This window comes from Hydra vulgaris, chromosome 02, assembly GCF_038396675.1.
Source record: "Hydra vulgaris chromosome 02, alternate assembly HydraT2T_AEP".
Lineage (NCBI taxonomy): Eukaryota > Metazoa > Cnidaria > Hydrozoa > Anthoathecata > Hydridae > Hydra > Hydra vulgaris.
The window spans coordinates 14,886,404-14,900,674 of record NC_088921.1 but is presented as its reverse complement, the minus strand read 5'-3'; the positions used below and the strand labels follow the sequence as shown (position 1 = coordinate 14,900,674).

At 30.2% G+C, this 14,271-nt stretch overlaps 2 protein-coding genes across 2 annotated transcripts; both read right to left on the bottom strand.

Annotated features, from left to right (window-relative positions):
• Positions 1-691: 691 nt before the first annotated feature.
• On the bottom strand, positions 692-2,495 carry LOC136075875 (uncharacterized). Its single transcript, XM_065789315.1, has 3 exons — positions 2,053-2,495; positions 1,387-1,573; positions 692-1,294 (listed from the first exon to the last, which is right to left on the bottom strand). The coding sequence occupies exons 1-3, from the start codon at positions 2,493-2,495 to the stop codon at positions 692-694; spliced, it is 1,233 nt and encodes a 410-aa protein (XP_065645387.1).
• A 6,612-nt stretch (positions 2,496-9,107) lies between these two features.
• Positions 9,108-10,416, bottom strand: LOC136075874 (histone-lysine N-methyltransferase SETMAR-like). Its single transcript, XM_065789314.1, has 2 exons — positions 10,373-10,416; positions 9,108-10,217 (listed from the first exon to the last, which is right to left on the bottom strand). The coding sequence occupies exons 1-2, from the start codon at positions 10,414-10,416 to the stop codon at positions 9,176-9,178; spliced, it is 1,086 nt and encodes a 361-aa protein (XP_065645386.1). The 3' UTR covers positions 9,108-9,175.
• Positions 10,417-14,271: the final 3,855 nt, after the last annotated feature.

The window sequence follows — 14,271 nt, the reverse complement described above, 5'->3', positions numbered from 1 at the left end:
TTGCTATTTTTGTTACTTACATATAAATATCCAACTTTATATTGCTTAGCGGTACTTACATACCAAAATCGACCTACCCTATATATATATTATATATATATATAAAGTACTGGCTATTAAAAATATATAAAACTTACCAACAGTAATGGATGATGATGATACTAAAAAATAAAAAAACAATACACAACATAACCTCACGACTAGCAATTATAATCATATTGAAAAGTAAGAGTATATAAACCTTACCAGCAGGAATATACGACAGTGACACTAAATATGAATTAAATGGCATAATACAAGTCTCCTTCCATTTATATATATATATATATATATATATATATATATATATATATATATATATATACATATATATATATATATATATATATATATATATATATATATATATTATATATATATATATAATCAGGCCCGGATTAAGGTCTACAGTGCCCATAGGCTGTAAAAAATTTGGTGCCCCCAATTAAATTTTTTTTTTACATATTTCTCTACTCGATACTTGAATAAATAATAAAACTTTATTTTAGGTTTATTAGCCACATCAATATGTACATGTATATAATACCTATGTGAAAACAAATAAAAACATAAAATTAAAATTAAACAAAATATATTTTAGATATATAAAAATATAAAATAATCATATTACAAAAAGTAACAAACCATTATTTTATACTTTTCTTTTTCTTGCTTTTTGATGGGCAAATGTGTTAATAGTATCATTAAAATCTAATTTTTCAACCAATTCTGCTTCAATGCTAAATATTGCTAATGCATTCAGTCTTTCCTCCTTCATGGTTGACCTCAAGTAGGATTTTACTCTTTTAAGTACAGAAAAAGCTCTTTCGCCTGAGCAGTTTGAAACTGCTGTACTAAGGTACATACGCATAACTACTTCTAAATTTGGAAACATACACTCTAATTCTTTGGTCTTGATGTACTTATACATAGAGAGAATAGGTTTTACATTTTTATCCGTGGAAATTAATTTTGAAAAAAGAATACACTCATCTATAAGTAAGCTTGAGTTTTCAACATCATCAATAAAATATTTTTTCAAAGTTTCACATGTGTTCCTTATAACAATAGAACTCGGTGTTTTATACAATGTGGGTATACACCCATAAATATCTGATATTTTTTCATAAGCTTGTCTTCTTGAACTAAGTTGACATTTAAGAGTATCAATGATCACATAATATACATTTCTAATAAAATCTATTTTCCCTGTGATTTCTGCGAGAGGTTGAGATCTTGATTCATCAGCCATAGCCTAAAAAAAAATATAGTTTGTAATGTTGTTAATGTTTATGACTTTTTTCAAATTATTTTATGTGTATTTTAAAATTAATAAGTTAAACATACCTTTCTCTTTTTTTTTCTCTTGGAATCTTTGGCATACTCCGAACAATCAGTAATTTCTACAGCCTTATTTTCAAAAAAATCATCTCTGATCTGTACCAAGTAATTTTCAAGGCCATTATATAGGTCTAATACTGTATGAAGATCAATGTCAGTTGATTGTAATTTTTTATTTGTAACATTAAAACTACTAGTAAATCAAAAAAAAATTCTTTTTTCAAATCCATGCTTTATGCAAGCAGAATTCTATTGGGCCTAAAAATTCTTTTTTTGTTATCTTTTGTAGAAGGAAAAATTACTGTTACGTTTTTAAATTTTTTTTTTATTAATTCAGTGTTCTTATGGGGAAATACAAATTAAATTTTTGTTAACTTAATTAACTTTTTTTGGTCAAATTTTTCCATTTCCTTGTATTGTCATCGAAAATGATTAAGTGTGCAAAATTTGAGCAAAATTGGTTGAGAAAAAAGCTTTCAAAAATTGATTTCAAATTTTGTGGCACACAAAAATATATATATATATATAGAAAGTAACCTTATATAAAGCATGGAAAAATCATATTAAACTTTATATTAATTTATTTATCTATTAAGCTGACCCTAATAAAATAAAATAAATGAAAGCATAATTTATTATTTAAAAATAAATAATTTATAGAGTGAAAAATACCTGTTTAATATTGAATTCCATATGCATATCATTAAACCAGTTTCTAAAGTTTTTAATCTTGCAAGCAACCCATTAGCTTCTACTTTATATACAGCTTTTTCTTTCTGATTATCAACTATACTATGCAAAGCTTCAATTATAAATGCATAAGAATTAAATAAAGCATGGCAAGCATCAAAACGAGCACTCCAGCGAGTTACTGATAAATTTTTTACACTAAGATTTTTCTTCAAATATGTTTTTAAAATGTCCCAACGTGCAATAGAACTAGAAAAAAAATTGTATAGTTCCTGGAGAAGCATAAAAAATGTAGTAGCAGAATTACAACTTTCTGCTGCACACGTTCCGACCATGTTAAGAGAATGTGCAGAACATGGTACATACTCTGCAAATGAATTAAAACTTTTAATTCTTGACTGCAATCCAGAATACTGACCTGACATATTTCTCGCATTGTCTTAGCTCTGGCCACGACAATTTTCAATTGGTATATTGTGTGAATTAAGAAATTCCATTACAACATTGCTCATTTCTTCAGATTTATGACCACTGTTTGGAATGAATATTAAAAATCTTTCTGCAGATACACCACTAGGTAAAACATATCTTAATGCAATAACAAGTTGATCGACGTTTGCTATATCAGGTGTAGAATCAACAATTGAAGAATAATACTTGGCTGCTTTTAATTTCTTTTAATATAATTTTAATTATATCATTCTTCATCAAAAGTAAAAGTTCTTCATAGATTGTGGATGATAAATAAGACGGAGTTCCTTTCCCTCTATTCCCATATTTTTCTATATGTTGAGCAATAAAAGGGTCAAATTTAGCAAGTAACTCTAACGTTCCCAAAAAGTTCCCATTGTTAATTTTGTTAAATTGTTCATTATCACCTCTGAATGATAAACCTTTTGCACCGAGAAATTTAATTACTTCAACAATTCAATGAAGAACAGCTTTCCAGTAATTCATTTCATCAGTCACTTGTGTTGCCAATTGAGTGTCAATTCTACCTACATCACTTTGTAATGTAATAAAACTTAATGTATTATTTTTATGTGCCAAAGAATTTTTGTGCCTGGAAATAAGTAAATGTCCATTTTTCCAATCATTAAATCCAGCATCTCCCAGTTGAGTACTGCATCCAAATAATTTGCATGGAGCACAAAATAATACAAATTTTGAAATTGAATAAACAAGCCATTTCCGTGAAACATTTTCTCCGTTTTTTCGATTTTTCGTAAAGATTGATTTACTACAATAACGATCATAATCAGAATAAGATCGTTTTGATGAGGTAAAATCTGCATCAATGTTCTGATCATATCCAAATTTTGCAATATAATTACGACAAATATTACTATTTGTCCAATCTGCTGGATCTTTAAAATTATTTGTATTATTCTGCGTAAGAGAATTAGGGATGACATTTAGCTCAGATTTTTCTGATTCCTCATTTACATCAACAACTGATTGATCTGAAGAAGACGCAGTACATTGAATAGAAGTAGAAGTAGTAGAACAATTATTAGTAATAGTTATATCATTTGAAGATTCTAGTTTATTATCTTCAACACAACTAGGGGTAATGTTATTTATTTGTTTGAAAAAATTATTTAACCTAGGTATTTTACTAAGTAAAATCACTTCTTTTTCTTTTTTTAAAAATTACACGCTTTCTCGCTTGGGCTCCACTAATATGTCGTTTCTGATCCATTTTTACATAAATATCGAACACTAAATAATATATAAAACGCACTACTCGCACTAAAGTAAAACCTTTATAATTTAAATTTACAAGTTACAATAGTGTTAGCAAAACATACGTACGATCAAACGGAGGAATTTTCGATGCGCGTGTATATGAAATATTAATGCTATTTAATATTTTATAAAATCATTTAAAATATTTTAAATAAAAAAAATATTTTAAAAAAATTTTAAAAAATGGTCATAAATTGGGTAAAATAGTATAAATACTATTTTACCCAATTTATGACCATCGGCGGCGAGCTACGACAAATATAAATAAGTAAACGCACTGGCATTGTCTGCCGTCTGCGGCTCCACATACGTTATCGGTGTGCGACCGGTTCTACGGAAAAATAACAATCTAAAAATAAAACGAGGTTTAGAAGACCACATGACAAAACGCATTGATTATTACTATTTCAAATTTCCGATATTATGTAAATAAAAATAACATCAGGATAGTATTGTGCTTATTGTCAATAATTATTGTACAGATTGTACAATTTTTCTAGTTTAAAAAAAAAAAAAAAAAGGATAGTATGTAGTGCCCGTGCCCCTAAATCCGTGGTTGTGTAGGCTGAAGCCTACACTGCTTACGCCTTAATCCGGGCCTGTATATAATAAAAATAAATACTGAGCTATTGAAAAAAGAAAGTAACTAACTGATGTTGTTGGCTGACGCTATTTCACAACTTTGAGCAACTAAAACAGCGAAAGAAATATTTAAGTTATACATAAAGGTTTAGATAGTGGCCAAATAATATATTAAAAACAGTTAAATAAATTTATATAAAAATAACTTATTTATTACTTATAAATTATAATCTAAAGGCATTCCTTGTTAAATAAAGACAACGTTCAAACTTCAAATTAGATTTGATTCATAACCAATTTGATTCATATCTAATTTATATTTTGAATATGATATGAAATACTATGCCTATATTATATACTATACCTTTATTTTCTTTCTCCATTTTGACAAAATTTTTATTTCTAAATGAAATATAAAATTTAAGTCTTATTTTATTATTTACTGAAAATCGTTTTAATAAAACAATTTCTTTTAAATTTACAAATTTTTTAATCATATTTTCACTATAAAGTATCTAGGTATATAATATCAATTTATGACATAAGCCAAATATTGCTAATAATATTAGTAATATGAATGTTATATATAATAAAATATATTTATATAAAAAATCAATGGACCCCTCTGTTTCCCGCGCTAACATCAGGGGAAATGTAAATTAGGCAACAAAAGTGCAGCAAGAAATAGGGTGACTACTACATAATATTTTTCAACGAAATTTGGCAGGTGCATAGATAAATGAATAATTTAAAAATAAAAATTAAATAGAAAAAAAAAATACTATATCCTGGACATTAATTTCACCACAGAAGTACGACCAAAACTTCGATATCAACAAACTTGTTAATATATCAATTGAGTATAATTAAAACCAAATCGAAAATAAGCTTCAACTGTTCTTCTTTCTAAAAATATTCTATGTTGATAAGGAATACTAATAAGTTATTCCAGAAAGCTTTCCTCAAGCACGCTAACTTTGAAGAGACAACGAAAATGTGGAACAAAATTCGGTTCCGAATATTGTTATATTCGGAACCGAATTTTTTGAGATGATTATATTGATTTTTTTGAGATGATTATAAACCGAATCTTTGAGATGATTATATTGAGAATGTATTTCATACGTAGTATGAAATACATTCTCAATATAAATCATCTCAAAGTTTCTTTTTATATACAAAGATATACTGCTGAAGGCTTTGTTGTTAATACTTACAAGAGTAATAAAAATTCAGGGTGAATATAAATAATTAACCGGATTTTCTGGCAGAGAGTCTTAAACTAAAATTTAAAACTCAATTTTCTTGGAAACACAAATAATGGACAAATGGCCTCTTGGTTCTTGGCTGAGGAATTCACAAATACAAAAAAATAGTAAATTTTCTATTTCAAAAACATATTATTAACTTGAAAACAAGTCTTTAAATAAACATGTTTGCTGCATGTTTATTTAAAGAACAAGCATCTGTAAATCTTTTGCTACATATTTTGCATTTTACAGGCTTTATTATGAATAAAATATCTTCTGTCAGATATTTCTTCTGGATACAATCTAGAATTGCAACAGGCTCAATGCAAACTTGACATAAAAGCTCAGATTTTAGTGAACGTGAACATCTACAGCATTCTTTGTCTGTAACAGGTTTACGGGATCGAAAATGAGATTGATACATGGATGGTATCGGAAAATGATAAGGCAAGTAAAAGTTTCGTGCATAGCTAGACCACATAAGTTGATACCATTTACCTATTTCATCTTGTTTTGTAAATCTGTTGCCGCAAGATTTTAATTATTGCTTAATGGATGAATGTTTAGACTCTTTTCCTTGCATAGAAAGAATCCCATAAGCAACTCCATAACCCTTGAAAATTTCTTCCGCATGAAATGAAACAACATAACAAATAGTCCAAACTGGAGTGCTGCAGTTTAGAGTAAAAAAAAAGTGCAAATACTAAAAAATATCTTTGACAAGCAGCAGTAACATTTTCAACATAATTTTCTTCAACAACATCTACTATGTTAATGACATTTCCAACATCTCAAAGTGCTGTAAATATCTGCGCTAGAACTATTCTTATAACTTTTTCCTGTTCTGATTCTTTACTGTGTTTCAAAATGTCAACTAAGCGATAACCACATTGGGCACTCAATATCGCTTGTGCACCAATAATCCTGACAGATGGAGTCTTCAATCTTTGAAATGAATAAATTTTATTACGATTATTGTATATATACGATATATAATTATTATATATATGATATATAATTATTATATATATGATATATAAATTATATTACGATTTAATAATTTGATATAAAAATTCTAATAAAATAATCCATTATGAAAAATTATTTATAATAATTTTAACTTCTTTTACTATAAATATTACTTACTAATTATCTTCAGCAAGGTAATGTTCATACATTTTACCAATAAAACCTAAGCCAATGCCAAAAATAGATTCAGAAGAATGCTAATCTGGTGCTTTTAAGATTTTACAAAACTCAACAAATCTGTTTCACCTTGTTGCTTCAAAGTATAATACATTTAGGCAATCTGTCCAATTGTTTATTTCTAAATGCAGGGGGTCTGGTTTTGTTCTGTCTGAAAATATTCCAATTCTTGATTCACCTAATTGACGCAATCCATTCTCAGTTATAAAATCCAAAGACTTTAGATGTTTGGCATTTTCTGACAAATCATTTGAAAAACATTTTTGAAACTCTTGTAACTTGACAAGATCACTTTTTCGAGAAGTGTTATCAGAAATCTTCCATTTCTTATCAGAATTTGAATTACATCTGTCTAAGAAAGTAATTTCACTTTTGGGAACATTGCAGAACGGGGATGGGTAGGTAGCACTTGTTGGAAGAACATTTGCTGCCCAACACAACCAGGATGTATCAGGATGTAGCAGGAACAAAAAACATATTACTTTTTCATTGTTTATATAAACAGATTATCTTTAACTAACACCATTTCCTCACTACGATGACTCCATAGGTGTGCACACACATCATCTTTTTCACCAGCTGTTAACACTACGAATACGACAACTATAGTTCCATAGTGATTAACAAAGGTTTCAATAGCTTTATCAGAAATATTTGATGTTTCCAATAAAATGATATGTTCTCTATAAGATATTATACTACTTTCATTACTGTGTTCAGTGAAAGAATTATTCTGTATTTTACACAACATGGTATACTTTCTCCTTGACATATAATTTAAATATTTTGTTAGAACTGCTTTTCGTAAACAAGTGTCACTTTTTAATTGAGCATCTGATATCATACCAACAAAATTTTCAAGAGATTTCCCTCTTTTATAAGAAAGTATTAAGTTTTCCATATCGGTTATTGAAGCAATACTTCTCAAATAATCCCATGCCCCATTTATTGATCCCTTTCTTCCACTGTGAACATATTCAAAAACAATATATATATATATATATATATATATATATATATATATATATATATATATATATATATATATATATATATATATATATATATACATATTCGTTATAAAATAATCTACATAGATAAAATAACCTATATATGCCATAATATATCACAAATAAAAATTTAAAGCCTTACTTTTATAAACGCCGTGTTTATTTAGAGATTTTTTTCAACATCAACACATTTTTCTGATGAAAGCTTTGAGCAGAGGAGGTTTTCCAAAAACATGAATGAGGTCGATGTTTATCACATGACCCAGAATGCATGTTTAATTTAGAGCAGTTCTTTTTCTTTACACACAACCTAAAGATTAGTTTGTATACACATTTTTTAAAATAAACAAATAACCAAAATATTAAAAAAAAAAATCATTATCAAACATAATACTTTGAACTTGTTGATTTGATGCTTGAGCCATTCTCCAAAATTGATTTTAAAAATACTAAACTTTTAGTTATTAAATAATCTAGTTTAAACTAAGAAAAGTTGAAACTTTGTTAACATTGATTTATCAAACTACTCTGAAAAAAATTTTTTATATATTTAACGACAAACCCAATAATATAAGATATATAATTTATAGTTTTAAGTAATAAAATCTGTTCTTTTCTTCTTTGGATAGTTGAACTTAAAGAGATTTGAGGGATAAGTTTAAAAGATATTTGGGTTTAACTATCACTATAAGAAAAATACGTGAAAGATTTTTAGGAAAAACATATGCAGTTATAATTTTTATTATAATGTTAATTGTAACATAATTATAATATAATTATGTTTCAATTAACATCATAATAAGATTTTTGCCAATTCAAGGGGGGTTCATTTCAATTTTAAGAAAGACTAAATTAATTAAATCTTTAAACACACTCACGCCCTTCATCCCTCGCCCGCCTCATTAAACAAGTATAAATAAATAAAAATATGCTTAAATGATCTATTGCTAAACATAAGCACATTTTTTATATTTTTATTATTCTAAAAATTATATTTTGAAATAGTAATAATAAAAAAAAGCGTTGTTATTGTTTATATAAAAAGTTACGAAAATCCATAATGGGTGCAAAGCTTTTTTCCCATGAAACATAAATAGTGAGAATCAAAAGGCATGTTCGTAGTAGATAGGCTTTCAACCATTTCCTTAAATACTGAAGGAATGACTTATATATACTTAAAACTAGATTTTGTTTTTACAACTTTTTTATTATTTTCAAATTGCACTTTTTATTAGGTTGCTGCAAAAATAATCTCGTTTTTCAACCGTTAACTTTGAACAAACATAACTCAGCATAGAATAAACTTTATTAATCGAAATAAGAACCATTACAATCAACACATTTTTGCCAACGAGAAACAAGTTTATTTATGCCGGTAGCGTAAAATTCCGAAGTCCTGGAAGCGATGAAGTCATCAAAGGTCGTTTTGACATCGTCTCGGCTTTTGAAGCATTTCTCGTGGAGGAAGTTGTCGAGATGCTTGAAAAAGTGGTAGTCGGTGGGCGAGAGGTCCGGTGAGTATGGTGGATGAGGCAGAGTTTCGAAGCCCAATGCGTTCAACTTCTGTAGGGTTAGTTGGGCAACGTGCGGCCGGGCGTTGTCGTGGAGGAGAATTGGTCCTTTCATATTGACCAATCTCGGGCACATACATCGGAGCTTTTGATGCATTTCGTCGATTTGCTGGCAGTACTTTTCTGCCGTAATCGTCTCGCCAGGATTCAGGAAGCTGTGATGGATGAGACCGGCTGCAGACCACCAAACAGTCACCATAACCTTCTTTTGGTGGAGATTCGGCTTCGGGAAGTGCTGTGGGGCCTCATCGCGGTCCAACCACTGCGCGGAACGTCGTCGGTTGTCGTAGAGGATCCATTTCTCATCACACGTCACGATCCGGTCGAGAAACGGATCGTTTTTGTTGCGCAGAAGAAGAGCAGACTCAAAACGACGATTTTTTTGATTTTCGTTCAGTTCGTGCGGCACCCATTTGCTAAGCTTTTTTGACTTTCCTATTTGCTTCAAGTGGCGATCAACTGTTGAGTTATGAACGTTGAGTTCTTCCGCAACCTCTCGTATGGTTTTGCGCGGGTCGGCTTCGATTAAGGCTCTCAATTGGTCGTCATCAATCTCAGACGGGCGTCCGCGACCCTCTTCATCTTCAAGGCTCTCCTCACCACTGCGGAATTTTTTGAACCACCACTGTGCCATACGTTCGTTAGTGGTTTCTGGGCCAAATGCAGTGTTGATATCGCGAGCTGTCTCGGCAGCTTTTCGGCCCATCTTGAACTGGAACAGAAAAATCGTGCGAATTTGTCTCTTGTCCATGATAGATTTGACGTCCTGTAAAAAATGACTAAATTATTATAAAACAAAACCAATACGATAACTAGATCAAGCGTAAAACGCGCTTTTAAATAACATAAAGCATGACATCTGCCAATAATAAATTTATTCAAAAATTTATCCAAAAATATAAAATATGAAAAACGAGATTATTTTTGCAGCAACCTAATAACATTAAAAGTTAAAAAAATACATGTTTTTTGACACATTTTCGAAACTTTTAGCTTCTTTTTAACACCTAAAAACACAAGTTGTAAACTCAAAAAACGCAATTTTTATGGCAATTGATGTAATAGCTAGTTTTTTAACTTTTTCGTTGAAGCAATCTCCTCAACGAATACCACTTTTGATTCCAAAATTAATACAGCACGATATTAAAGTAAAAATTGCGCTTAAAAACACCTAATGCTATGTGTTTTTGAATGAAATGTTTTTATTATATCTTTTCTAAAAACCTTCTGAAAAATCCACAACAAAATACGTTTTATTTATGCATATTTAATGTTTAAAGTATACTTGTTTTTACTAAATTCAAGCAAATTTTTGCGGGAAATACGTTTTTTAGACTATGATGTGGGAGATTTTTAACTCAAATTTACTAGCGTGTAAATTTTGCGTCAAGTTATCTTATTTCGACATATTTGTTGTATCACCCATACTGCAGCCGTTTTTCAAAAAGGTAAAAAAAATCAGTATTGACTTTTTTACAAAATAATAAAAAATAAAAAAAGTTGCATAATAATCTTGGTATATATATAAATTTTTTTGGTATATATATAAAGGTTTTTTGATAAATAGAAGGTAAAATGGGATATATAAATAAATAAATATATATATATATATATATATATATATATATATATATATATATATATATATATATATATATTCTTTTTTTTCCGTGAACGCAATATGGCTGCCGGCCATGCTTTAAGTAATAACATTATTGGCAACCAAATTTTAACTCTTTTATTGTTTACTCTGATTATTTCGCTCTATATTTTTTAATTAAAATGGTAAAGAAACTTGCTGGAATTGATAGACGAAAAAATAATTCACATTTGAAAGCTTGTAATAGTCTTACTGACGCCACGCTATGCAAGGACTTTATGATTGTTAATGAGCTCTTATGCTATGTCTTCAACAAATTTGATACTCTTTGAAGTTTTGGTTAAGATTGTTTCTCGCTTCTTTACTGACGAAGAAATTGAAATAGCACTTTCAACCCTTTTGTCAATAGATCCTATTAAAAAGATAACTGAATCCAAGCGTTTGTTGAAACATAAAGGTCTCGATAAAAAAATAAAAGATGTCCAAGATATCTGTAGACTGATGGTTGACGTAACTTCTCCTAACAATGCTACCGATATAAAATGTCCTGAATTCCATGCAAAAGATTTGTTACGTCATCCTTTTGTGGATACTGATTACATGGATGTCACTACTACATCGCAGCAGATAGACCGCATGCAGGCTGACATTCTTAATCTTTGTGCCACAGGTAATCCAATAAATGTAAGTAGCAACTTAAATTCCACAAGTTCTCACTCTGTTGAATGTGCTACCCTTGCTTCGTATCTCACTGAACTAGTTAATAATATGACTATTGAGCTAAAATCTTTTTCAAATCAATTCATGGAGTCGTTCAGTAAACGGTTACATAATTTATTCACTGATCTTGAGAAACCTGTTAAATCCATTCACAAAAAACACAAACAGACCTAACTTCCTATTTATGACGAGCAGACCCAACTTCATGTCAATGACTGGCCATTCCTTCCAACTGCTAATGTAAAATCAACCATCCTTGATCCCTACCCTCAAACTCAAGTTAGTTCTTCATCTAATTCAACTAACAAAATTGAGCTAAATTCGATATCAAAGGACTCAATTACGGATGCGCACGTATTTGTTGATTATGCTAATAACTGTGGTAACAATTTTCATTTATCTGGTCATCTTTTATCTTATGAGACCTCTCAACCAGTATTAGACCCTGTTGATTTCCAAACTGTTGCTCATCTGAAGAAAAAGCGAAAGCAAAAAGTGCTTATTGGTTCTGGAAAAATTCTAAACAATTTATGCATGTTAAAACCACTTTCTTCGAATGATTGCTCTAAAACTACTTCTATATTTGTCTCTCGTTTATCGCCAACTGCCTCTGCTGAAGAGTTAGCTGAATTTAACAACATAACATTTAAAACTAAAGCCACTTGCTTAAAAATTGACGCAAGTAAATATCACTCTTCCTTTAAAGTATTTGTCTCTGCTTGAGATGCTGTCAGGCTCTACGACTGTAGCAAATGGCCAGAAAATGCGCTTGTGCGTCGTTTCTTTGAAAATGGCAGTAAGGATTTGTAGTTTTAATTGTCGTGATGTACAAAGTTCGACACTCAAATTAGTACTCTTGTCTGCAACATATGATATCATCTGTCTCGAAGAGACTTGGTTACTCAATACTAAATTTAGTTACTTGAACAACATAGTACCTGGTTTTTTTGGCTTTGGAGTGTCTCCAACTGATTCTTCAGCAGGTTTTATTCGTGGCAGACCGTTTGGTGTTGTTGCTATCCTGTGTCGAGATTCTGTCTTCTGCAGAACTCGAGTTGTTACTACTGATAATTCATGGTCTGTTGCTATCCAACTTGTAAATAACTTTTCTGATAAGTTCACAAATATCAATGTCTACATGTCTTGTGATTCATATGAGAATGTTGATAAGTGTTGGTAGTCTTTCAGCTCTTATTTCAGATTTAAATGGTAAATTTGTTTTTACTGGTGACTTTAATTGTGATCCAAGATTTCGGTCTCCATGTAGTAGTCTCCTAGTTGATTTTTGTACAGATGAACATCTTGTTACAGCTGATATCTGTCTTCCACAAGATTCATTTACCTTTGTTAGTGAAGCATGGGGCACGTCTTCTTGGATTGATCCCTGCCTTGTCTCCCAAAGTTCTCTATGTAATGTTTATAACTTTGAAATAATTCAGTCAACTATCTTCATCTGATCATTTACCAGTCAACTATCTTCATCTGATCATTTACCTTTAGCGTTTGATATCTAGTTTAAAATTAATATATCTTCTTCCTATACTGCTCACCCTACTTCGACAAGATCTCCTAAAATAAATTTTAATGCTTTGTCGACCATTATGATAAAGGAGTATACTTCCACTGTGTCTAACTTAGTGCCTTCAATTAATAGGGGTCAATTTGAAGTAATTAACTGTAATAATGTACATTGTAACTTCAAGCTTCATCTCAGTGTCTTAATTATTCTAAATCAAGTTTAAATAGAAAACAACCTATGACAGGTTAAACAGATTATGTGAAAGATGCTCATAAGGCTGCTAAAGATGCTTTCTGCTTATAGAGTAGCTATAATAAACCAAAATTTGGCCCAATCTTCAATCTTTTTAAAAATTCGAGAGCCTTATATAAATATGCCATTCGTTTCTGCAAAAAAAAAGAAGATACTATAAAAGCCGAAAAGCTGGCGAACAGTTTAGCAAATAAGAACTATACCAGTTTCTGGTCTATCGTGACTTCTATTCGCAGCAATAAATGTAGTCTTCCACCTTCTATTGGCTCTGCCTCAGGTCCTGATAATGTATGCCAAATGTGGTATAATAACTATTCAACCCTGTTCAACTCAGTCAAGCCAACATGCAATATAAATGACAACTTTATATTTAAACACTGCAACCTTCTTAAAGATGATGCCTATCTTGTCACTCCTGATGAACTCCAATCTATCATAAATCGTATGTCCTGTGGAAAAGCGGCTGACCATTTTAGACTTCAGTTGGAGCATTATCTCTATGTTAGCCCAAATTACTTTAACATTTTGTCTTTGTGTTTTTTCTCCATGCTTTGCCATGGGTACATGCCTATTGGTTCTTCACACTCTGTTATTTCTCCTGTGGTTAAAGATAAGAATGATGACATCTCCGATTCTGCTAATTATCGTCCAATTGCTTTGGTAACATATTTCTCCAAGATTTTGGAACATATTTTTGTCTCACGCATTAATGAAAGTTTCACTGGGACTCCCAACCTATTCG

What these genes read in the sequence shown, in the direction of transcription:
- LOC136075875 (XM_065789315.1), bottom strand. Translation starts at nt 2,495, where the DNA reads ATGTCAGGTCAGTATTCTGGATTGCAGTCAAGAATTAAAAGTTTTAAT. An exon ending in TGGAATTCAATATTAAACAG is followed by an intron (nt 1,574 to 2,052) that starts GTATTTTTCACT and finishes TTGATTTACTAG; the next exon opens with TAGTTTTAATGTTACAAATA. An exon ending in AGAGAAAAAAAAAGAGAAAG is followed by an intron (nt 1,295 to 1,386) that starts GTATGTTTAACT and finishes ATTTTTTTTTAG; the next exon opens with GCTATGGCTGATGAATCAAG.
- LOC136075874 (XM_065789314.1), bottom strand. Translation starts at nt 10,416, where the DNA reads ATGTGTCAAAAAACATGTATTTTTTTAACTTTTAATGTTATTAG. An exon ending in TTAACTTTTAATGTTATTAG is followed by an intron (nt 10,218 to 10,372) that starts GTTGCTGCAAAA and finishes ATAATAATTTAG; the next exon opens with TCATTTTTTACAGGACGTCA.